The sequence below is a fragment of the Microplitis mediator genome, chromosome 1 (genome assembly GCF_029852145.1).
Source record: "Microplitis mediator isolate UGA2020A chromosome 1, iyMicMedi2.1, whole genome shotgun sequence".
Taxonomy (NCBI): domain Eukaryota; kingdom Metazoa; phylum Arthropoda; class Insecta; order Hymenoptera; family Braconidae; genus Microplitis; species Microplitis mediator.
This window is the reverse complement of record NC_079969.1, coordinates 5,566,239-5,593,588: the sequence shown is the minus strand read 5'-3', so window position 1 is coordinate 5,593,588 and position 27,350 is coordinate 5,566,239. Positions and strand designations below refer to the sequence as shown.

Here is a 27,350-nt window from a genome sequence, read left to right as displayed (position 1 = left end):
TCCAATGATCAAGTCTGCGTCTTTAGCTCGAGTGATGCAGGCTTACAATAAAATTAAGAACCCATCGCATCTCGATGAGCCCATAAAATGTGGAGAAATGCTTCAGACGTCTTTTCCAGAACTTATGATCGCCCATTATGTGCGCAACTACCCAGTGGATAAACTAGTGAAGACTCACGTTCATCAGCTTATTTCATACGTAGAACAAAAATTTATCGATACTTTAAATGGCTCAAAGTGGTTGGATTTGAAGACAAGAGATACATTATTTGAAACCATTAATTTTCTGAAATTCATCATTGGTTACTCTGATGAAATTATGGATGATAAAAAATTGATTGAATATTTCCAAGGACTTAATATCACTCAAGATAATTTTCTGAAGAATGTTGTAAATCGAAAAATATTTGCCGACAAAAAACTTTTTTCTCTATTTCATAAACCAAAGAACTCAATTGGGTTTGCGGATAATTTTTACGTGCTTACTACACTTACAGCTGATGCTTTTTTTCACATTTATACGAAAACAATTGGTATTAAAATTCTTTTCTACACACCCTACATTTGATAACTTTTACTCATTTCAAAAATTTAAGTTTTAGGTGTCGAATTGCTGAGAAATTTGTTCTTTAGTATCCATCGTACGAATTACGTTAATCTTGCCGTGCTCGGAAGCAAACTTGCTCACGAAATAGGGCATTCTATAGACCGTTCTTACCACAACAAATTCCGAGTAAAAGATAGCAAATGGAGTGAATCGTCAAAGCAAAAATATCATGATATACGAGAGTGTATCACCCAGCAGTACAGCAATTATTCTAGTAAAGTATCTGGAAGGAAAGTAGGTCCTAATATTGTACTTAAAAAGTATGCAGCTTATAATGAACATTTCTGATGCTTTATTTACTTGCTCACAGGTAGATGGTGGATTCTACCTTAAAGAAAATATTGCTGACAATATTGGTGTCCAAGTTGCTTATTCGGCCTATCAAGATTGGGCCAAAACACATGGACCAGAACCAACTTTTTCTAGCTTGCCCTACAATTCGAATCAATTATTTTGGCTGTCATTCGCTAATCAATGGTGTTGGCCGAAATCGAAATTGCAAAACTGGCGTTCAACCGACGAGCATCCTTCGTCAGCCCATCGTGTTGTTATACCGCTTTTTAACAGCCCAGAGTTTTCGACAGATTTCAATTGCCCCTTAGGATCTAACATGAATCCAGTAAAAAAATGTATTGTGTTCTGATCGAAATTATGGTTTCGTAACAAATTTTTCTCGGACAAAATGACCTCGACAAAATAACCTTGTAACAAAATAACCTGAAAAAAAAAAATAACTTTGTTTTAAAATAACCTGAACAACAATAACTTTCACCCGTGTAAAAAAAATTTTCGTTCATAATGAATTTAGGCATGAATTTCATGACGAAACTCAGAACGTGACACAAATATGACTTTCATCATGAATTTACTCCAACTTTTCGTCTAGTAAATCAGTACCAATTATAAAATTAATTTATTACGTCTTGGAATTGGACTTAGGATAACTACGGTAGAAACTTGACTGATTTTTTACTGGATTAAACCTTTTGTCATATTTATCGATTCAGAAATTATCAATAAACTTTTTCCATCAAGTACTTGATTTACGTAAATCAGTTTCGATTGTAAAATTAATCTGGTGAATGAACTTCGGATCACTTGGATTTAAATTTTACTGAGTCATAATTTTGACGTGATTAAAGTTGATGATACAAATTCATGATGAGAGTCATATTTGTGTCACGATCTAAGTTTCGAGGTGGGATTTAAATTTAAATTCATTATGAATTATAACTTTTTTACAAGGGCAAGTACGAATTTTATCGCTATAGATTTATGTAAATTTTTTTAGGTTATCGTTGTTCAGATTATTTTATAACTAAGTTATTTTTTTCAGGTTATTTTGTCGAGGTTATTTTGTCCGAGGGTAACCGGTCGCGGCTCTAACATGGTTCCGTAACAAATTGCCCTCGACAAAATAACCTGAAAAAAAAAAATAACTTTGTTATAAAATAACCTGAACAATAATAATCTTCAAGTACGAATTTTATCGTTATAGATTTATGAGAATTTTTTCAGGTTATCGTTGTTTAGGTTATTTTATAACAAAGTTATTTTTTTCATGTTATTTTGTTCTAGGTTATATTGTCGAGGTTATTTTGTCTAAGGGTATCTGGTCACGGCACTAAAATTATTAACCTGTCTCGTCCTTCCCACTTGTAGTTATAAACAATATTGTTGAATGCAAACATTACAATAAGAAATTTGTTACGCATGTATTATCAACCCTTGTCTTAAGTTATACGCGACCTCATTTCACAATTCTCGGATTATTTATGAAATTAGTCTTAAATAGGATGATAATATATATACATATTTTAAATAAATTAATGAATTACAACTAATTTAAGTTTAATTGGACAAAATAGAGTGAACCCTCGAGGTCTCGACTAATCTCAACGACTTTCTGTACAGCTTTATCATAAATATACATATACATATGCGATTACTAATGCAAATACGGGATTAAATTCATGAATGTCTATATTATAATAGCCGTGTGTTCATAGTGCTATAATAAGTTGGGATCACACAAGATCAAAGGACAGTGTAAGTATATAACGATCAAATAAGAGAGGCAAATACATTGAACCAGAGCAAGAGCGAGAGGAAGAGGGTCAAATAATAGAGGTCATCATCAATACGGCTTGACTAAGAATTACTTGGGCCACTGAGTATCCTCCAAGATATTTCCCTTACCATTAACTACATCCCTAGTGAGAGTTAAGTTGTTGGCATCTGCTGAGCTAAGGAAACAATTCAGTAATATCTAGGAAGCATTGTCATTCCACTAAGTTTACTTCAGGTTCAGTTTCTGTTACACTCCCTGGCGGTACTCTATCTACAACTACCGCCACCTCTACCACTATCATCATCACGGCACCAGCCCCTATCATTTTAACATGAGGATATAACGATATATACCTTAACGATATACTTTACTGTGAAAGCTCACTCAAGGGAAATAGACTGCAACGAGAGTGGCCTTGCAACGGGAATTGTTATTTTATTTTTTTTAAATACTATATTAAGTAATAGATTTTTTTGTTTAATAAAATATATACGTTCTACGTTATCCGCTTTTTTATTGTTTACGTATTTGGTTCACTTGTTGGTCTGCACTCATTAGCATATTGATGATCATAAAACTTTGGAGTGCGATAAGAAAAAAATTGATTAAGAAAAATAGTGTTGAGAATAAAAAGATTTGCAAATTAAAAGTATAAAAATTCAAATGTACATGCAGATAAAGAGATTTGGAAGAAAATAAAAATGTATATTATATTGTGATATAAATGTCAAAGGTAATTAACTTAAAAATAGCTTTAGATTCATTTATTATTAAAACCTTTTGTATAGGCAGCGTTATTTTTTTATACCATTGATGTGAATTACGTAAACTGTAGGTATCTATACAATGTTATAGCACACTTAGCGTGTTTGCGCTTGAGGTGTTCAATAAAAAATTATGTTCATTTACCGGTTAAGCATTCATTCACTAGCGCAGCTACTCTATATCGATTTCTGGTGTAAAAAATAAACTAGACCATAACATTTGTTATAATAAAACCGTCCAGACAACGGGCTTGACAGAAAACTATTTTTAGCAGTATCCACTAAATGATTTATTAGATAGTTTTTTTTATTAATGAACTGGTTAATTTTAGGATCTATCAATTAAAAATATTTATAAATAGTAATTTTTACTAATAACTTCATACTTAAAATTAAATGCGTGAGAAAAAAATTGTGATAAGTCTTTGAGTTTTGAAAGATCCGTTCTATATAATCTAATACGTGATCTTTCAGATTAAAAAAAAAAGTTAACTTTTAAAAAGCTATTACTATGCATTCAAAACAATATTGTCGGTATTTGTAATCATATTTATCATGTAATTTATTAATAGCATGTTCGTGAAAAATAAATTATATATAGTCATATATGATCTATATATGGTTATCTGCACATACTCCATATATGGTTCCTATATACCCATAAGTTGAGCATGTAAGGCCAAATTCCATATGTTCTGCATGTGGTTTATGTATACTAGACTAGGCCAAAAGAATCGACTATTTTTTTTTCGATACTGTGAAAATATTATTCGTGATGACAAAAAAAAATTATTGTGTAAGTTTGAGCCCTTAATTTTAATATTAAGAGGTGTATCGTACGACAGTTAGTTTTTTGACAGAAATTTCATTTTTTACCCAAACCTCGTAAATCATCTATCTGAAAAATTTAAGCAATGTATATTCTTAAAGGAAATTGAATTCCCTACAAAAAATCTCTCTTAGTAAATTGAAGTAAAACGAGCCGTTTCCTTGTAACCGTGCCTTGAAGATTGATTTTTTTTTTTAATTCTTTGTTTCTATTTTGGATTTTTGTAACTACCAGAAGTATTAAAATTTTTTTTTGTCAAGATACATATTTTCAAAGGAAATTTAATGCTCTACAAGAAAGGTCTCTTAATATTTTTTGCTAAATTCACTCCTTCCAAAGTTATTCAAGGTTGAAGTTCAGTCAAAGCGACTTCAATAACCTGAGTAACTGGCCAAATTCCGTATATGTTCCACATGTGGTTTATGTATACCCATAAATGGAGTCTGTATACAGCATATACCTAAATCATATGTAGAACATACATCGCTGAATTTCATATGTGATCCATATATGGCGAATTTCCATATATGCTTGATAAATACCCATAAATAGAGCATGTATGGCCAAATTCCATATATGCTCCACATGTGATTTATGTATACTCATAAATAGAGTCTATATAAAGCATATAGCTAAATCATATATAAAGCATGCATGGCCGAATTCCATATAGGGCCAATTTCCATATATACTTCATGTTAACCTGAAAGTAGAGCATATATGAAGCATACCTGAATCATATATAGAGTATATATGTCCAATTTTCATCTATGTTCAATATATGCTCTATAAATGGGCATATATGTTTTTTTTTTTTACGGATCTCTCTAAAAATGAAACGGTGTATTAACTGAATTTCAGTACATATTCACTATTTTTATTGCCTATGAGTATACTACCAAAACTACTGAGTACCCACTAATTGAATTAGCGAAATTATGCCAATAATTAAATCACCAAAAGTCGCTGTTCGTTTTCGTAAAATGATAGCTAAGTAACTAGTGAAATTCACTGATGGTTTCAATGAAACAAAATTACTAATCGAATTAGTGAAATTCACTGATAATGTCAGTGAAATAGGTCGGCTATTTTTCTTTTTACGACTTCAGTTGGTGTTACTACACATTTGGTTGAGGTTATTCCAACATTCGAGTTAGTATTGGCACTTCCTTTTTCTTTACTCCAACTTCGACTAATAACCCGACCTGCAGCTGTTGTTTCAGCAACGAAATTTTTTTCCGTGAAATAGTTATCAAACTTTACGACTACCAAAAAATCAGATTAGCATCGAAGATATTTTATTTTTTTAAACTGTCGATTTAAACTTTCAAATGTAACAGAATCGTGGTGATAGCACATGATCATTGATTATGTATAATATGACGTGAGTACTACAGGATAACAGAGAAACAGAATATTCAGTTGAATTATTGATTGACAGCTAGTCTATTGGTGATTGACGGTTGTTAAATTGTTGATCGAAAACACAGAGATTAGAGCTAGAGAGGCATAAACTAGCCTTGCTGAATGCTCATACAGAGGGAACTAAAATGCTTGTGAAAATCACCGAGCAGAATAGATAGATCTGTATCGCAATTGTCACTAAAACCCTCGAGGTGATGTAGCTGTCTAGTGCAATCACGTAAGTTAGCTCAAGATGGGAATGAGAAGAAAGGGCGGTAAAGGAGTGAAAGCAAACGTCTGTTGTTTATATCCTCTTAACTGGTCTACTATCTATTGAACAAGTGAGAGAGTGAATATGAGAATAGTAAATGATGGTGTATGAAAGATGGGTGGATCTTGCCGGCAGAGACTAGTTTATATATTGGGTTGTTTACGAGGGATCCGTGAGACAGTTTATCGTTTGCTAGAATTCACCTCCTCGCATTAAATTCTCATACTGAGCTACACCAAATGGCACATTATGTGTCACGCTTATAAGTGTCTGATCGCTAAACTCTTTAACTCTTGATATACCTTCTTTATCTCAACGAACTATTCTTCATACTTTTTTTTATTACATTATTTATTTTAAAGAAATATATTACTACTGTAAAATATTGTGTCAAGCTTAAAGTCTTCAAGTGATATCATTTTTGTATCTCTTTTAAAATGTACTAGACAATAAAAGTTCATAATACAGGTAAAGAATTTTAATGTCGCATGGGGTGTATTAGAACCCAACAATTTTAAACTCGAAATATCTCTGTAACTATTCAGTTTTTGATAAAGGTATAAGATACCTTTTTTGTAGGAAATTTCAATCATTACAAGAAAGGTCTCATGTAATTTCTTGAATAAGTCGATATTTACAGAGATATTTGCGAAAAACTAATCACATCTCAACAATCTTAACCTCAAAATTCCGACATCTTATAATTAGAATTTTAAACTCCAAATATCTCAGTAAGTGTTCAGTTTTGGAAAAAAGTACTAGATATCTTTTTTGTAGAGAATTTTAAGCCCTACAAAAAAGATTCTTTGTGATTTTTTGATTGAGTAGATATTTATAAAGATATTTATAAAAAACCAATTACATTTTTTTTTATTGCTTGTTTTTAAAATTTTTATATGAAATTTTTTACTTGATATACTAAAATATATATACGTATTTCAAAGTTGAATTTTTTTAATGACCCTATGTAAAAGTACTTTAATCAGCCGACAAATTTCTATAAAATCCAAACAAAAATACGACATTTTTAGTCTGAATTCAAAAATATTTCTAACAAATTTTAATTAAATATCAGAAGATTTCTTCATTAGACATCAAACAATAGATAATTATTGTTTGTCTAGATATAAATACTTTACAAATGATGTATTAAGTATTTAAATATTTGTTTACATGTATACCTATCATACCTGTACAGTATACTATTCAATCTAAAAATATCGGTCCCAGAGTCCTAATGCTCATAACAATGCAATAGTTCGATCTATAGCAGTCCCAGTACGAGTTTTATCCCCGCCATGACTAACAGAATGCGCATGTGTCAATATATATATTTAGAAATACTAGCCGACAATACCCGATCGACTCTTACGGAAATTACCGTAACATACTGAGGCCCCGCCATAAACGAGCTTCAGTATCAAGGCAACCTAACCTTGAAAAGCCAGACTTGAAACTCTATTACACGTAAGAAGTTGACTCAATTTTAATTGACGGAATAATTCAATAGAACTATAAATTACCATTTTAAAATTATTAAGTATACCGAAGTATTAAAAAGTTGACTTGAATTACGTGAGCAAAGAAGTATTGAGCATTGCGTGAACAATAAATAATTTTGATCTGGGTATAAAAATTTTATCATAAATTCTCATTTATTTTGACTTAACCGTAGTCGTGTGACGTTGATTGATAAAAAATGAGTGATAAAATAAGGCGTGATGAAGATCGACATCGTGACAGAAGACACAAATCACCAGATCGTGATCGTAAGGACCGTTCAAGACGTCGATCAAAAGCCCCGAGGGAAAGAAAACGTAGCAGATCTCCAAAAAAACATGATAATAATTCACGCCGACGAAAACCATCACTTTATTGGGATGTTCCAGCACCTGGTTTTGAAAATATTACACCAATGCAATATAAATCAATGCAAGCATCTGGTCAAATACCAGTTAATAATGTTGCAGATTTACCCCAACTAGCTGTACCAGTTATTGGATGCCCAATAAGCCGTCAAGCCAGACGTTTATATGTAGGTAACATACCATTTGGGGTTAGTGAAAAAGATATGATGGAATTTTTCAACAAACAAATGCATTTAAATGGATTAGCACAAGCTGAAGGTAATCCAGTGTTGACTTGTCAGATAAATGTAGAAAAAAATTTCGCTTTTCTTGAGTTTCGTTCAATTGATGAAACAACGCTGGCAATGTCATTTGACGGTATTTTTTATGCGGAACAGTGCTTGAAGATAAAGCGTCCACATGATTATCAAGCAATACCTGGAGTGAGTGATTATCAAAGTAAGGACGCGATGGAATCACCACACAAACTATTCATTGGTGGCTTACCAACTTATTTTACTGAAGAACAGGTTAAAGCGCTGCTGGAAAATTTTGGAGGACTGCAAGCATTCAATTTAGTCAAGGATCAAGCAACCGGAATGTCTAAAGGTTATGCATTCTGCGTGTTTGCTGATGTATCGGTCACAGACCAGGTTATCGCTGGACTAAATGGCATGGAAATGGATGACAAAAAGCTCTTTGTTCAACTAGCTAGCATTGGTGCTAAGAATTCGGTAATTAATCCACAAGGACCAGTACAGATTCAAGTACCTGGATTGACGAAGGTGGAAACTAGTGTTTCTCCTACAGAAGTATTGTGTCTACTTAACATGGTAACGATGGAAGATTTGATGGATGAAAATGAGTACGAAGACATCCTTGAAGATATTATGGAAGAATGTAATAAATGCGGTGTTGTTAAGTCTCTTGAAATTCCGAGGCCTATCGAGGGTATTGATGTTCCCGGGTGTGAAAAAGTATTCGTGGAATTCAACAGCGTGATTGATTGCCAAAAAGCACAACAAATATTGACTGGTCGTAAATTTAATGATCGTATTGTCGTAACGTCTTATTACGACCCTGAGAAATATCATCGGAGGGAATTTTAAACTGAGGCGTGACATTTGATATTTATATTGAAAACAAATACCGGAAGTAGTGAACTTTGGACATGAATAATCAAATTAATAACTTACGTACAATATTGTTCTTTCATATATTTCTTAAGTGAAATAATAAACATTTAATAATGTAATGATTAATAAGTAAATTTTATCTTCTACTAATTTGTGTCTAGATATTTTATTTTAATTTATTATTAAGACGTTCATTATATTATTTCTTATTATATAAAGGGGTTAGAACTGAAGATGTGAATGAAAGCACAATACCAAGACAATTTCACACCGAGAATTCACACTGAGCAGATCGTAAAGTTCGCGGTAACCATTTTTGCACCAAAAATTTTTGCAGTGTACAAAATTAGTGACGATTGAAGTTGATCGAAACTCAGTTTTCAAATTTAGTGACAGTAGGGCACTTCCGCTACGCGTTCGAAGTGTGGAATAAGTGATAATTTCAGCAAGTAAACATTATCTTTAAGAATAGTTGCCCGCATGAAAATATCATATATGGTAAACATATATTAAAAAATATGTTACAGATATAAATATATATATGACAATACATGAAATCTTATATAGAACTATATATAGATTTTGGCCGATTTTATTATATTTCTATATATGTTTTCTCTTATATGATTTCATATATTTCCGTATAACTTCCATATATTATTTATATATTTGAAAACTTATAATTTTAATGTATTCAAAAATAGATGTTATTTATATATGGAAACAAATAAGAATACATATATAATTCATCATTATATGGCACGATATATGTACCATGTATTTAACTTTATAAATTTTTGTATATTCTTCGATATATACACGGAAAAAAATTAATCGTGAATGCAACATGATGCAGTCATGTTGCATTCACATGATGAAATCATGTTGCATTCACATGATTTGTCATGTTGCATTCACATGATAGTCATGTTGCGGTAACATGAGAAAATCATGTGGCATTCACATGATTTGTCATGTTGCATTCACATGATAATCATGTTGCGGTAACATGAGATAATCATGTGAATGCAACATGATCTTCTCATGTTACCGCAACATGATTATCATGTGAATGCAACATGAGAAATCATGTGAATGCAACATGAGAAATCATGTGAATGCAACATGATTTTCTCATGTTACCGCAACATGATTATCATGTGAATGCAACATGACAAATCATGTGAATGCCACATGATTTTCTCATGTTACCGCAACATGATTATCATGTGAATGCAACATGACAAATCATGTGAATGCCACATGATTTTCTCATGTTACCGCAACATGACTATCATGTGAATGCAACATGACAAATCATGTGAATGCAACATGATTTCATCATGTGAATGCAACATGACTGCATCATGTTGCATTCACGATTAATTTTTTTCCGTGTAGAACCATATAAGTCTTCTCATATATGTAAGAATAAATAAAATCTATTCTTTTCTGTCTTCCTCTCTCTGTTATAAGATTCAAACATTGTGTTCAGAATATGTATATATGTGTGCTAGCTTACAAATTTACATATATAATTATCAATATATGTAATACATATATGTGCTAACTCATAAGTTTACATATATGATTATAAATATATATAATACATGTATTAACTTATTAACTTACGTATATAATTAATTATATTAAAACTTACTATATTATATATAAGAAAATATATATTGTTTTTGGCCACTTATATGGTCCCATATTGATTATATTTTTTTTCCATATATATTTATCATATATGTTATTTTCATGCGGGGAGTTAATTATTGTCCATTAATGCATCGAATATTTTTAAACAATCATAATATAGATACTAAAAAGTTCTAGGTTTGTTTCACGTGTTGATTTGTTCCTTTGTTTCATAAAGCTCAGTTTATATGTAAGCTGTAATTTTAATTGGATCTGGGTTGAATGGCTTCATACACTTATCTATTTTTTTAGATAAACTTACAGCCAATTTCGGTAGTTTGATAAAAAGGTTAAGATTGTATATTTAATTATAAAGATACGTTTATATGAAGTTACGCTGACGATAAATGAAGAGATAGGTCAGATCCAATGAGATTTAATAGCTATCAGCCGAAGGGTTTAATTTTAATAATGAAGACAATCCGGTTAATATTGTAAACTAAAAATATCATGGGACCCGGGGCAAAATGAGACGGGGGCAAAAAAAGTAATACGCGGTCACGTCTTTTGAATGAAATTGAAAAAAAAATTGATGGATCTCAGGGAAAATCTAAAAATAGAATAATTTATCTAATTGAATTTAACTAGTCTGTAAAGGAAAAAATTTCTGTGAAATTACGGGTGACCCTCGTCAGGACTACCGATGGATATTTTCACAGAACTATAAAAAATTATGAATTTTTTCCGTATCCGTTTCATAGTTAAATTCTCAGAACAGTTCCGATAAAATTCTGTGTGATTGCATACAAAAATATGCTGATGACTATTTTCTAAATTTATGAGTTTATTTTATAATTTTTTATGCTTTTTGGAAATTTCAAAATATCAGACCGGAAATGCGATGTATGAATATTTTGAATATTCCAGTGATTTCATAAATGATGTTTCGTAAATATAAGAAAGACTGCAGTAAAATAAGATTTCGTGATAGAGACAAAACGGGGCAGGTTGGCCAGCCCAGTCAAAGTTTCTAATAAAAAATTTTTCCTTTTTTTCTTTTAGTCTTTTTCATCTGAATTATTTCTTAAAAAATTTTTCAGAGCTGAAGCTGAGGTAAACTGAGCTAAGATGAAATTTTACATAAACTTCTTTTAAAAACTGAAATTCTTATAATTGTATTTTTTCGTGTTTTTTTTCCGCGCATTAAAACTCATTATAATAATTAAATTAATGAATCATCTTGTCCCAGTCTCCCCAACTGAGTATTCCTAAAAATCTTACAAGTGAAAAATTCCTTAGCAGAATTCTGCGGGATTTTTGTTTTTTAGATAAACTTTAATAATGTTTTCGTAAGTTATTTGTTTATACTAAAATAAAATATATAAATCATAAAAGCTGATCAACATCTAAAATGTAAATCTAAAATTTGAAATCAAATTAATTAGTAACTTACTCGTCGTCGATACGCCGTAAATTGAACTGATGAAAGGTGAGCTCGACAATTTCGTCAGGCTGGCCTACGAACGTGTAGAGCAGACAATCAATGTTCGCTGGGTATCGCTTCGGAAAATCAGGTGACATAAAGCTACCCCCTTGCGGGCTGTATGTGCTGCTATATACGACACACGAGCAGCCTGAAACAAACAAAATTAAATTACATACTCTTGTGCACGTACATACTATACTCCACTATCTTGCTTATACTTTACTCGATACGCTCTATCTCTTTTGTTAAATCTTCATGTTTCACATATTCTTTTTTTTATCTTTACTATGTACCTTTTCTTCTTTTACTCTATCACATACATTTTATATATAGAGGAGAGGGAGAAGGGGGGAGGGCAAAACGGGGTAGAGGGTTAAGGTTCAAAAACCACTTTTGTAAATATAATTGAGCATTACTTTGAATTTTTTTTTTCATCGTCTCTAAAAAATTTTGTTTTTAACGGCAGCTGAATATTTTTTCTATTCCCGTATGAAAAATATATGGTTAAAATATATAAAATCATATATGTTTGCAACAAAAAAATATATGATATAATATATTGTATATCATAAAAAATCATATAGAGATTTTGGCCGATTTAATATAAAATTATATACAGTAGTAAATATATGTATTCCATATATGTAACTTATATGTTTTTTATATTAAGCTATATATACATTTACATTTACCTTATAATATATTGTATTGATATATTTCCTTTTATATTCAAAAAATATAAAATTTTTATATGAAATGAAATATATGGTAGCATATAATTTATATTATATATGGCACCATATATTTTCTTTATTATATTTAAGCATATATTTTATTCGGTGTATATATATGTATATGGGTATATATATTCGCATCAAATTAACTAATTTTGAAAATTTTAACTGCAATTTAAAGAGTATATTAAAATTTAGATCTAATTTAATTGAAGTTGGTCATACGAATAAGAAAATTTTTTTTTTCCATACACAATATAAATATATGTTTTTATATATGATCAGAGTATATTTTTCGTATATGATAAGAATATATATTTTTATGTATGATAAAAATGTAGTTTTCGTAGATGACAAGAATATATATTTTCATGTATGATAAAAATATATTTTTTGTATATGATTGACATATATATTTTATACATGCTAAATATATACGGACTCGTATATGATGAATATTATATTCTTTAATATAAAAAAAAAATGTATCAGAAAATATAGTTAAATTGGCTACATATATTTTCTGATATTTATCATATATTTTGACCATATATGTTATTTTCATACGGGATTTACTTTGAATATCATTAATAAAAAAGACTTAACGTATTTGAGTCTCCGAAAACTCAATATTTCCTGAAATCCCCCGCCCGCTTTATATATAAAAGTATTATATACAACATCTTTAGTACTCTTAAACAGTATTACTAAAAGTACTCAACGCATATTTTCCATTATAGCTTGCCCGCTAAATTGTACCACTTTATCTCAACTACAAAGAAAATTGTACCAAGTGATTTATTATTAAGATTATTTATTCGAATATTTTGCTAATGTTTAGATAGTAAACTTTGAAGTTAATTTTTAATAAAAATTTTATTAAATATTCCTCTATAACAGTTGTTTGGTTAAGAGATTTTTGAACTATTATTATAAGATTAAATTCAAATATTATATAAATTACTGCGGAAATAACTTATAATAATAGTTTAATTTGAATTGTTATTAAAACTTTACTATAATTTATGTTATTAAGGGAATAAGATAAATTTCGTGATAGCTACTGGCTGATTCTAGTTAGTAATACAAGCATAGAGTAAGTAATTGCAACAGTCGCTGCAGGCTGCATGTAAATGTGGTAATTGTAACACTAGTTGTAAATGTACCGATAAAATCGAGGAACTCTAGAACAAAAAGATCACATCTATTTTTTGGATTAAAGAATTTGTTTTTGAAAAATATATGAAATCGCATCTTGAAAATCTATTAATATTTATACTGTATAAAATTTTCCAAGTAAATGCGGATTAAATCCAGAGTAGATAATCTTTCATTTTTTTTAATCTCTTCGAAGTTAAATTCAATCGACTTCTTCTCGGCTTTCATATCACATCTGTCCCACGGTAAGAAATATTTTGCGGATATTACGATGCCAGTATGGGCGTGAACGCCATACTGCATGGTATCGAAGATTTTTATAGGTTATAAAATTGTATGCATAGATGATTTAACCTTGGCAATAGTTGGCGTGGACGCCGCAATGTCAGTATGGCCGTCAGGCCCTCACTGTATTGCCGTATCCACATTGCTTCTGGCCGATAAACCTAGTCTAACGACATCTATATAGTTTTGGTGGTAATACGATAGTATACATTGATTGACACGCCAGAAATTAAGGCGAGAAAAACTAGTAGCATTATGCCCTCGGCACAGTAGTATGGGTCTCAGGGCCATGCCTGCCTGCATACGTGTGAGCAAAACAATAGCTCCAGTACTATACAGTATAGTAAATAACGCCGTACTTCTAGAACTCGTTACAATACTGTCTTGGAATATTTCCCTGGGTCAAAATATCTAGCTTCAATCTAGCCTCATCGAACCTAAGTAAGCCTCAATCCAGCCTCACTGAGTAAAAAAAGCATTTTGAGCCTTAAATGATTCTCAAAGATTCTCAAGAAGCCTCGATAAGTCTCAAATAAACCTACTACTCGACTACATTATTTAAATTCGATTAGTATTATTTAAGGCTCAAAATGCTTTTTAACTCAGTGAGGCTAGATTGAAGCTTACTTGGGTTCGATGAGGCTAGATTGAGGCTAGATATTTTGACCCGGGTCCACATACTATTTAGAATCTGTTTTGAGACCATACTAGCATGGTGTTAAATGTCATGCATTCTTTACCGTGCAGGAAAGCCAATTTTCTGACCTAGTGCCGTAATTTACTATTTTTTTATAAAATTTTAGGGACACTCGCCCCCCCCCCGACCCTATATGTTGACATATATACTTACATAGATATCGTATATATGGCAACATATATGTTGCATATAATTTTGACATATATATTTTCTCATGGGGGACGCGAACGGTCATGTCCTAGTAATACGAATATTTTTTAATGAAAAATGTGAAATGATACGAACTTTGGTCAAAATAAATTAAAACAATTTGTATCCGGTGCTAATAGAATTCAAACAATTTCTAAGTCAAGTTATATCCCAACTATATTAGCCCCTTACTAACTATTGACTGTTTGAAGTGTCGAAATTCCGATAATTAGCTTAAGACATATCCTCAATTATATTGAAACTTTCGTTCAACTCGGTTAAGTAATCTAACTATTAAGTTTAACTCTCTTATAACGATACCACAAACAAATAGTAATATAATAACCAGTTGCTGAACCAATCAGCATTCATTTTCAATCAATCCACAAAAACAAACCGGCCAGCAGTTTTATAAATGAACGAACAATTTAATTAGAACAAGTATTTGATAAAATAACTAGGAACCAACATCGACAACCCAGATCTTCTAAAATTTTAAAATCAGTATTTCTTTTTAACCTAATTGAAATATCGATTTTATTTAACTTTACTACTTCTTTTCTTGATACTCTGCTACTACTGCTTTAGACGTAAATTCAATACGCTCACGTCGACTTTGCTTTTCCGCTCGATTCATTTTCAGTAAAACCAAAAGCTCCAGGCGTAATCTCTTACTCATTCGCGTTATATATATATACGTTTCATTTACTCACTCACTCACTTATTCACTCACTCATTCGCTCGCTCATTTACTCTAAAGAGCTTCAATTCCAATCCCGTTGTTTCGTATCGTTATTGTCGACATTGTATTTCTCCGCAACCATTTTTTCACACCATTAGATATGACTTTATAATTGATAATTGTTCTCATAACTAGTTAATGCTCTGTAAAAAATTTGCGCAGCGAAATAGAACTTTTCCACATCAAAATTTATCAATTGTTATACTTATAAGTTTTTTGAATGCCCAAAAGAGCATATGGGAATATGAGTTCTTTTGGAATTAGTAAAACGATACCCAAGTAACTAACGCTTGAGCAAGATTCTGGTGCCAGTGCCTTGAGCAAAACCCCTAGTCACTAGTGTTATTTTCTACGTATGGGTCTTGCGCAAGATCATGTAGCAAGAAATCGTCATCAAGACTTGCGCAAGACTTGCTCAAGGCATTGTACACAAGAATATTGAAGATGTCTTAGATACGGTGCAGTTTAAAATTTTCTGACGCATTTCTTGCACCAGTAACTTACAGCAGGTACTTACGCACGGCTTGCTCAAGATCTGCTCAAGACTCAAAGTCAATTTTGAGCCTCGAGCAGGTCTTGAGCAAGCTATGCGCAACTATTTTCAACTATAGTCTTCCTTCAGAATTGAGTTATAATCTGGCACGACTTTCTTGTGTAAAGCATGTTCAAGACTTGCTATTGAAATCTAGTCACAAGATTCTGGTACCAGTGCCTTGAGAAGAACCCCTAGTCACTAGTGTCTTTTTCCGTATGGGTCTTGCGCAAGACCATGTAGCAAGAAATCGTTATCAAGACTTGTGCAAGACTTGCTATTGAAATCTAGCGACAAAATTCTTGTACCAGTGCCTTGAAAAAAACCCCTGGTCACTAGTGCCTTTTTCTACGTATGGGTCTTGCGCAAGATCATGTAGCAAGAAATCGTCATCAAGATTTGCGCAAGACTTGCTCAAGACATTGTACACAAGAATATTGAAGATATCTTAGATCCGGTGCAGTTTAAAATTTCCTGACGCATTTCTTTCACCAGTACCTTACGGCAGGTATTTACGCGTGGCTTGCTCAAGATCTGCTTGAGACTCAAGGCCAATTTTGAGCTTTGGGCAGATCTTGAGCAAACCATGCGCAACTATTTTCAACTATAGTCTTCCTTCAGACTTGAGTTACAATCTGACACGACTTTCTTGTGTAAGGCTTGCACAAGACTTGCTATTGAAATCCAGCCACAAGTATCTGCAGAAGCAAGACACGTAGGTAGGAAAAGATACTAAGGTCTATCGAACTTGGGCACAGGCTTGCTCAAGCCTTGAACAAGATTGTTATATGGGTATATTATGATAAATCAAAAACATTAGTATATTTATTAGTTGTGATGCACATGAATAATAAAATTGTTGTTAATTATTCGGAACGTCAATTCTTTAAATTAATTAATTTTTCGACAATTAAATGACGTCATCAGCGAACCTTTTTTTCAGTGTTAGTAACTTTGTATCATAGCTAAAGTTAATTAAGTTAATTGTTCGAGCTGATTTTTCTATTTTTATTTATTTTTTCATTTATGTTATAAATTTTTTGTGACAGAACAAAATACAACATTTATCATCCACTCAATTGTACTCCAGTGTCTAGGCTTTTTTATTTATTTTTTACTTTGCTCTACTCAGCTTGATGAACAATTAAGTTTTTTTTTTTTATTTTTTAATTAAAAAGTGCTTCTGGGTTCAATTTATTTACTGCTGATGCTATAATAAAAATATAGTTGAGAACCTATTGAAATTAATAATTAAATCAAGCACTCTTAATTAATTTCATATGGAAAAAAGTGCCAAAAAAGATTGATTGTCAATTTGATTTATTAGAAAAAAAAAAAAAAACGTTATTTAGTATGACGTATTATTGTATTTTTTTAGTTGTTGATAAGAGTTTATATATTCGTTAAAATTATGTGATATCGCGCAGAAAATAATTCTGTATAAAATTTCAAAAATTAATTTCATTTAAAGTGTCGTATTAATTATTTTTAATTTAAATGTCAAAGCGGAAAAAGTGAAACGATAATTTAAGAATTTAACTTCAATGGTGTTTCGATACTCAGAGATGTAAAAATGTAATTAAAAAATGTAATTAAAATAACCTGGCTCAATAAAAACTGACATCAATATTTATAAGTAATGAAGCTATAATTTAATCATGATACTAATATACATTGCGTTTTAATTTTTCATTTTATAATTATTGCTACATGTGAAAAATAACTTTGAAGCAATTGCGGAAAATTTACGAGTAAGGGCAAAATGACACTAAGGTCAAAACCCCTATACCCGCTCACTTTTCATTGGAGTAAGATTAAATCACTCAATATAAATTAATGAATAAAATGAAAAACCAAAATTTTTTTTATAGTTATTTTTTGAAGTTTCGAGTATTAGAATAAATTTAAGTTTGAAGAATAATCTTGATAATTAATTATTATTAATTTTTTAAATAAGGTCCTTGAGTGTACCCATAGTCGCTCACTAAAAGTTGTCATGTACCATTACTCGATCAACACATGGCCCTATAGTCACTCAAAGACAATATCAATTAAACTATGATAAGTTTATTGATTTGGACAAATAATTTATAAATTATACTACTTTATTCTTTCATAATATAAAATTTCAGGAGTTTTAAAAATGTATTTGATAAGATATAGTTATAACAATTCTTAAAAAATTTAACGTAACCTAAATTTAATCTAACGAATGATCGTTAAAGTAAAAAATGCCCGGCTGAGCGCGATTTTGAAAACAGTCATTTAATTTAAATTTATAATCTATTATAAAATAATTTGATACATCATATTTTCATATATTTAGATGCACAAATAATTATTTATCATTAATAATATTTTTAGTTGTAATTTTTTTTTATAAAATTATAAAAAAACGCCTTAAACAGTTAAAGTGAGCGACTAATGGTATTGAGCGAGTATAGGGGCTTTTACCTTATTTTTCAAATAATCAAAAATAATTTTCTGTTGAAAAACAACAAGAATTCTATTTTAATCCGCACCCCGACTTTGGTCCAAAATTTTGACACTTGAATAAATTTGTACTGTCGGACCTCGTTATAAAAATATTTGCTGTCTTGTATACACCAGGTATCGCGATAGTTTGAGAGAGAAACTAATAGTCTTATAACGAGGTCCTGCTGCTATCAGTGTGAAATTTTTCATTATCAGCTGCTTATAAATTTTTTGAATTATTTCGCGCGAATAAATGTAGAGGGAGCGCGTGACTATTTCCACACTCAATATGAATGTCAAGACATATAAGACTTAACCTCACTATCCGCTGGTTTTTACTACGATTTGATTCTGAGGATCCTTTTTATATTTAATATTTTCTAAAACTCTCTCAGGGTAAATTTCACTCCAAGAGGAGTAAAGTAATAGAAAATCATCTAGTCCGCGATCACTCGGCAAATTTCTGAGTGGACTAACGATCGTTAAAAAAAATATAAAAAATGATGTCAAGAATAAAAAGTGATTGTTGATATTTAAAAGACAAAAGATAACTTAAAAATATATTTATATAGGTGATGGAAAGTTGATTCACGTTGAATTGAGTACAGTGTGAAGTTTTTAAAGTATCGTGTATAAAAGACAGAAACAAGATATCACTTGAGTAAAAGTTTAAAAAAGAGTTTTGGGTTAAAAGTGGGATAGATAGAGAGAGAAATAAAGAATTGAGATAAATTCTGCACCAATAGACTACGAATATCTTATCTACGTAGATTGGCTCTGATGCAAGCAAGGCAATGCCACATCTGAAAGCTCGTTTCATTTCTCTACCCTTACACTACTTACTACTTTACTCTCTCCCTGTCTCTCTGTCTTACTAGCTTCCCCCTTTACTCAACCTCTTTCTACGCTAACCTCTATCCACCCTTCACCCTTTACTCTTCATCTACCCTACTACAACCTACTACTTCTCATCCTCGTTTCTTTATACCTCGTAGCCTAGAGATCACGCGATAACTCTCACGGACACAGAAAGGCTTCTGCTAAAAGCCGACCCAGAGTTTCTCCCCCAAGGGGCTGAAGAGGGTAAAAGCGTGGGATAAAGAAAGACTTAAAATATAAAGAAGAAAAAAAAAAACATGAAAATAAAAGAATAAAAAAATAAAATTGGCTCTCTGTGAAACTTGGAAAATCCTGAAACCGTTTGCACCGACATTTGCCCGTTAAGATCTCACTGTATAAGAAAACCGACTTGTTCCTTAGGGGGACCAACTGTGGGGATGATGCTTTAGAGATATAAAAGAATGTATTCCTTTGGAGACCAATCAATGTTATATATATATATATTAGGAGAATTGTTGAGAAAAAAAACTTTTTATTTTATTAATAAAAATTTCATTTACGTTGATAACAAAAAATCTCTCAAGTATAAATTCTACTTATCTGAAACGAGTTCCATTTGTTTCGGGTATTTTAATAAAGTAATGAGTGAAAATTTTAAAATAAATCATGAAAATATTAAAGTGATTAAATTAAATATTCAATTAAATTTCCGAGCATCCGGTATAAATTAGTATATTTCCTAGCAAGAGAGAGAGAAGTAGTAGGCCATTACAAACGGCGTGCGTAATTAGCAACCCTATTGGATGGCAAATTTTTAACCCTACAGGGACAGAATTTTCGTATGAATATTGCCATGTTATTTATTCTAAAGATTACTCTAAATCGAGTAATCTTGGGCCATCACGACATTTTAATTTCGAATTACGAAATTTTACTTTTTTAGTGAGTAAAAATCAATCAGATTAATTTTTACTCACAATTACGAGTAAAAATTACACCTAGCGGCTGTCTAAATAAATTCTCTCTAATTCAATTTTTACTCGTAGGTTATGATAAAAAGTTGATGATCTAATTTATAAAATTTATATTGAATTACAATACAAATTACAATGAATAGGCTGAAATTTCCATAAAAAAACTAAAACCATCTAATTGCCTTAGAATGTGACTTAAAATAAATATTTTGAAAAATAATAAAAAAAAAATTTACTCTTATTGTGTTGAAAAAGAAAAGATACAAATTTTTTTTTAATTTAGAAATAAATATTAAGTTATAGAGAGATACAGAGATCGTCTTTTTTCCAAGCCTACGTTTGTATGCGTAACATGTAAGTTGTCGCGAGCAAAATAAAAGACATTTTAATTGAAGCCGATATTAACCGAAGATTAACGGAGACTACTGAAATATTACTCTGCAGTTTAGAGTAAAAATTACTTCCATAGATAAGAAAATTTATTCGCGTTATAAGCAGTTTTTCATCAAAAAGTTAATGGGTTTAAAAGAATGGTACATTTGGGAGTAAAAATTAATCGCATGGAGTAAAAATTAATATATTAAGATGAGATATTCACAATAATCGATTCAATATAAGACTTTTGAAAAATTACTCAGTAGTAGAGTAAAACATAGTCAAGCAACGTTAATATTTGAACAAAAAATATTAAATTTAAAACGAAAAATACCAATTTTTTGCAACGGCCCAGGATTACTCGAAATTACAGAGTAATTGTTATCCAAAAATTCTTTCCGCGTAGCGAATTCGAATTACGGTAAATTACCGTATTTTACTGCAAGTTTGCCACATTTTCCTGTAATTTGTAAACGGTAAGTTACCGCCATTTGTGGTATTTTTACCGTAACACGGTAGAATACTTCACTTTATGGTAAAATCCCGTAATTTTGCAATGAATTTGCACTTTTACGATAAATACTGCAATGTTACCGTACGTTTACCGAAAAAAATCGAACTTTTATCGTAAATTAGCGCAGAACTGCCACAAATGTATAGTAAATTACCGCACTTTGCCGTAACTTACCGTAGTTGGCCGTAAAATACCGAAATTTGCGGTAAGTTACCGTAATTTAGATCCACTAGGGTTAAAAATTTGGATTGGGACGTCTTACTTTCTTTCATAGCGCACATGCATTTTCCACGAGACCTGCAGCTGAAATTTTGAATTCTTATCTCTGCCAGTTTATTGTTAAATTCCATTTGTAACAGTAAAAATATGATTAAAATTTAACTTTATCTAGACTTTCCAAGATATTTTGAATTAAGACGTAAGACGTACAACGTTTTAATTCTCAAATTGTATTTCAGTGAAAATTTGACTGAGACTCATTTTAGCCCTACCTCTTTCCTTACATACAATAAGTGGATAATAGTAAAAAAATTGAAACTCCTTGAGTAATCACTTTTACTTGAGAACGAAGAAAAGAGGAATATAGATAATAGACACAAGAGTGATAGAAATTCTCACGTGCAACCAACTCATAAGAGGGAACAAATTGCAAGCAAGAACGATTTGTGAAGGGCTCTTCAGAGAATATCGATGACGAGCAAATTTGTTGGATTGTGTCTGTGCTCCCGTGAGGAAAATTGAATTCCGACTACCACTAGAATATATATTTTTTTTTTCAATGGTTTAAAAATATTTTTTCACCATATCCATACCAACACTTGAATCATATCAGATTTCGGTTCTATGTTGTTGTGTACTAAAAATTCACTTTTCAATAATAAAATTTATTTGCACGAATATAAAATTTTTTTATTCATTGTAAAGTTAGTTATAATTTTATAGTACATATATATATACTTGCAAACGTATGTGGAAAAAACGTCGATAATGGATGAAGAAAAATTCTCGCGTCATAGCTGACGTATATCCATCATAAAAGTACCCTCAATGTAACTATGTAACATCAACGAGTTCTTTATCGAAACCATCACTCATCAATTCAATTTTTTTTATTTAGTTACGTCACTAAAAGGTTTCTGTTTTAATTGAATAATAAACCAGCAAATAAATAGATTCGTTATTATTTTTAAAAAATGTCAGTACCCTCTAAAACTGAATTAGTGGAAATTATGTACCTGGAGATCAGAACGTTTTTCGTGCAACGAACAAAAAAAATTGGACAGTGAAAAATCTAGTGCTATCTAAATTTGAAACAGTGACTATTCATTTTTTCACAGCTGTAAGTATAGCAAGTGGTATACTTACAGCTGTGAAATAGTGTATACACACTATTTTTCAGTGGTTGTCACTCTTTCAGATTTAGAGAGTGGGTGACTAGATTTCTGAAACGTTTTGCATATAGATGGTGGTATGGCCGAAAATTGCAGGCCACCCCAAACTACCTCTTAAGCAGTTGAATTACATAAATTTTATTCATTTTCGTTGAGCGAAAAACGTTTCGATTGTCGGGTACGTTGAAAATTAGTGAATATTCTAATACAGAGTGAGTCCTGCCACTTATTTAAAAAAAAAAGTGGTACGACTATAAGTCCGAGTTGGCGAATATTCACTATTTGCTAGTGTGTTTCGCTAATTCACTTTTATAGGGAAGCAAAATTAGAAAAATAAACTCTCTCTACATTTCCGAAGAGAGAAATTTACAAGAACGATATTTATAGAAATTTATAGCAATGATTAAAATATTTCATGGAAACAGTTCCAGTGTTCTGGAGATCTAAAGAGATTTATTCCAGTTGTAAATCTTAGCCTCGACATTTAGATCATTTTTTTTTCTTTACGTTTCGAAATTGAATCAAAATTAAAAATCTCAAAAGCTACATTCGATATTTGTATCCTTGAACTGAATTTACATTGAATTCCGAAAAAATTTTCGATCTTCCTAGATCTTAGATCTCATTTTACGCAACATTTTTCTGTGTAAAAAAGAATAATGTTCGTTATTTCTCATGTGAATTATTCAGCAAAAATTTTTCCATATCCAATAAAATAAAAAAATTATAAAACAAAGTTCTAATTTAAAAATATATAACCCTAGTGTTTTATTAATTTTTATAAATACTTCTATTGTACAATAATCATAGAGGCGTAAATTTTTCACTTTGCAAAGCTATTCTTTACTTTTTCTTTTTTTACTTTATTCATGAAATTCTAATTTTTTTAATTGGATTTAAATTTACAGTAATAACAAAAAAAAAAAAAAAAAAAAAAAAAATACAAAGTAATAATTTAAATATTCATGAAATTTTTATTCACCATTTTAATCATCAGATCTCAATTATACGTATCAGAAAATCCAATGTCCTAATTTTTTTCATTGTCCAAATATTTTATTTTTTATTTAACATCACTTACAATCCAACTAAAAATATTTTTCTCAACAATTTTGTACAGTAGTCCAGTTAAAAGCAACAAAAAAAAAAAAATAAATAAAATAGTTATCACCGATTAATTCGTAGCAAAAAAAAAAGTAATATATTGAAATAGAGGAGAGTTTTACCCGAGATAAATTTAACGAGCAATCGCTCGAGATCGTTGGTACATGAAATCGTCGGTGGAGCATACTAATGGGGGTTATAGGTAAACTCAGCCCCTTACCCTTTTAGCCACCCAACAAAATGGATTCCCACACTTCTGTGCATTATATTATCGCAAAGGATGTTAAGGGTACTGAGGGACGAAGAGCTTTGGTATTTATGTAATGTACACTACTACCAACCTCATTTGGCCTTCTCCAAGCCCCTTCCCTTTCCCTTTCTCGTTCTACCTTTCATCCCTAACACCACTTACCCGCTGCTGATAATGTATTGCACTATCGGTGACATGAAAAGCCTCGTGTAGTTGTTGTAAATGCCTAGATAGTGGTAGTGTTGGTAACTAGTAATAGGTTGGAATGAAAAATGTAAAGGGGGATGTAAAATGGGTAAGGAGGGGCAGGTATAGCTGCTGATATAAAGGGATGGGAATCGTTACGACTCGTGTTAATTACTGCACGCTCGTTACCTACGCGATAAATTAATATTTCAATTACAATTTTACTAATGTCGTGAACAATAGGGGAATATGGCGATAAAGCGAGATAGAAAAATAGGTAAATTAAAAGCGATATGCGTTGGTAAATTATCAGAATATATGATTATTTGATTACATAACTGTGAAATATAATTAATCGATATTTGATATTTGTTTATTTTTTGTGGCGTACAAACAATTATACTGTTGAGCAAATTTATTTTTAGCTGGACATTTGACATTTGATGAATCGATTGTTTATTTATCGATTGTTTATTTATTCAATTTTTATTTTTAAATTAATTGGGTAATTTTGTTTGTGAGGTAAATTGGTAATAGGCATTTTAGTCACCTTAAATTCTATCGCAGACTTAGTTGTGGAGAGCAAAATGAAAGAAAGTTACTGTAAGTGACATCTCTTTGCGGTCATGGTCAAAGAAACAAAGTGTTGAGTTATAAAATACTTACTGCACATGTGCAGTAATAGCTATTTATTACAAGTCTGAGAAGTAATTAATTGTAGTATGGGTTGGTTCCAGTACAAGCTGACAGATGGCGCAGTGTCACAAAGGACGAGTAAGAAAATAAGCAGCTGAGACATTAACAGTCAAATTCTATAAGCTCGAAACTTCCTCTCAATTTTTGACCCCACTACAAACTACGCTGTCTTCGATCTCATGCTATGCATTTGTATATATCTGTGTTTATTCATATATGCGAAATTTATGGACATGTAAGAGCGCATGCGTGTGGTTTAGTCTTAAGAAGAGAAAGGGCATTTAATTTCATGGGACCCGAGTTCATGAAATTCGGCTGTATCCTATTTTACACGGTAAGAAATGCATGGTGTTCAACACCATGCTGGTATGGTCTCAAGACAGATACTAAAACAGTATGTGAAATATTCCAAGACAGTATTGTAACAAGTCCTAGAATTATGGCGTTATTTACTATACTGTATAGTACTGGAGCTATTGTATTGCTCACACGTATGCATAGCAGGCACGGCGAAACAGCATGGCCCTGAGACCCATACTACAATGCCGAGGGCACAATGCTACTAGTTTTTCCCGCCATAATTTCTGGCGTGTCAATCAATGTATACTATCATATTACCACCAAAACTATATAGATGTCGTTAGACTAGGTTTATCGGCCAGAATCATTGTGGATACGGCAATGCAGTATGGGCCTGACGGCCATACTGACATTGCGGCGTCCGCGCCAACTATCGCCAATGTTACTATTCCCGCAATGGTTGAATCATCTATACATACAATTTTATAACCTATAAAAATCTTCGATACCATACAGTATAGCGTTCACGCCCATAACGGCATAGTGATATCCGCAGAATATTTCTTACCGTGTACATTTATATCAACACGAAGTATACTCATAATTTGATTAATACGACCCCCGCCAGGCAGCGAATAAAACAGAATTTTCCGATGCAAAAATATATCTTACTATAAAAAAGACATAAAAAGCACGTAGTCATGCTTCTGAGTACCTAATTGGTTATTCACAACATATACTATACTAGACTAATAAAAAATGAACATAAAAATATACAAAAATAAAAACATTACTCGCACATCAGAGCCTTGTTATAATATAAAATTAACGTATTCCTTTTAAAGTGAATTTTTTGTCATTTTTATCCACTCTCCGCTTTGTTACTGAGCTGACATACCTTGAGTGACTATGAATATTATTTTCAACAGTATTGCATTAGCAGTATTTATGATATCAATTTTTAAATGAAATGAACAAAAATAAACTACACTAATTAGCTATTTAGTTCGTTATTGTGATGGATAATATTTCGAGCTAATCGAATAAATGGTCATTTATTTTATAAATGAGAATGGAAATTAATTATAGATAATAAATCGATATGCTGTTTCGAAATATAATTATCATAAATATATAACAAGCACAAATAATCGATTGAGCTTTGTCATAAATTATACTATCAAAAAAACAATCAAATATTGATATTATTGACAAATATGCATCATTAACTACATTTTGACTCAAATGAACGACACTGTATACTAGAGTAGTCAGAAAAAAAGTTTATCCCAGAAGTTTTTCTAAGATATGAGAAAAGTTCTCGCCAAAGGCCAGCTTAATATTCCAATTCTACGAGGCGCGCAATCATTTTTTTGCTTTTCCATATGAATTGCATGTGAGAATAATTCTTTTCGATACATATGCGCAATGGTAGGGATTATGACGGCTTGAAGTAACGTCACAAGTTTGAGGCTATGGGCGCATTCTTATCAAGACCGGATATAGTACGAGATCATACCAAGGGTGGAAGTTGGATTAGAGAAGGAAACAGTCAAAAATGTTTAATTACTGTTTAGATAATTTAAAAGCCCAAGAATTGAAAAGTTTTTGAGTTAAATACAAAGCTTGTCACACGAGATTAAATGGAGACGGACTAAATGTATTAATATGTTGAAGTCGTTTACAAGATTCGACTGTCGCTAAGATTTTTTTGCCGGTTTTTACTCTACCTAGCGGACGTATGTTGAATTAAAAGATAATTTAACTTATCTATAGCGTGTTTTAGTAGTCGTACATGTATGTAGAGACAGAAGGTACTTTTCGATACAAATTCGAGATAAGTTATCGTATA

At 31.3% G+C, this 27,350-nt stretch overlaps 2 protein-coding genes across 4 annotated transcripts in view; one reads left to right on the top strand and one right to left on the bottom strand.

Annotated features, from left to right (window-relative positions):
• The window catches only part of LOC130678125 (suppressor of lurcher protein 1), a 473,368-nt gene that overhangs the window by 343,823 nt on the left and 102,195 nt on the right, over positions 1-27,350 (bottom strand). For all 3 annotated transcript variants that reach the window (XM_057485109.1, XM_057485108.1, XM_057485110.1), the window contains exon 3: positions 12,024-12,204. In XM_057485109.1, coding sequence (XP_057341092.1) covers positions 12,024-12,204 — 181 coding nt within the window. The remainder of the gene's footprint in view (positions 1-12,023; positions 12,205-27,350) is intronic.
• Positions 7,263-9,079, top strand: LOC130678131 (splicing factor U2AF 50 kDa subunit-like). Its single transcript, XM_057485116.1, has one exon. It carries the CDS (start codon positions 7,646-7,648, stop codon positions 8,900-8,902), a length of 1,257 nt encoding a protein of 418 aa, XP_057341099.1. The 5' UTR covers positions 7,263-7,645; the 3' UTR covers positions 8,903-9,079.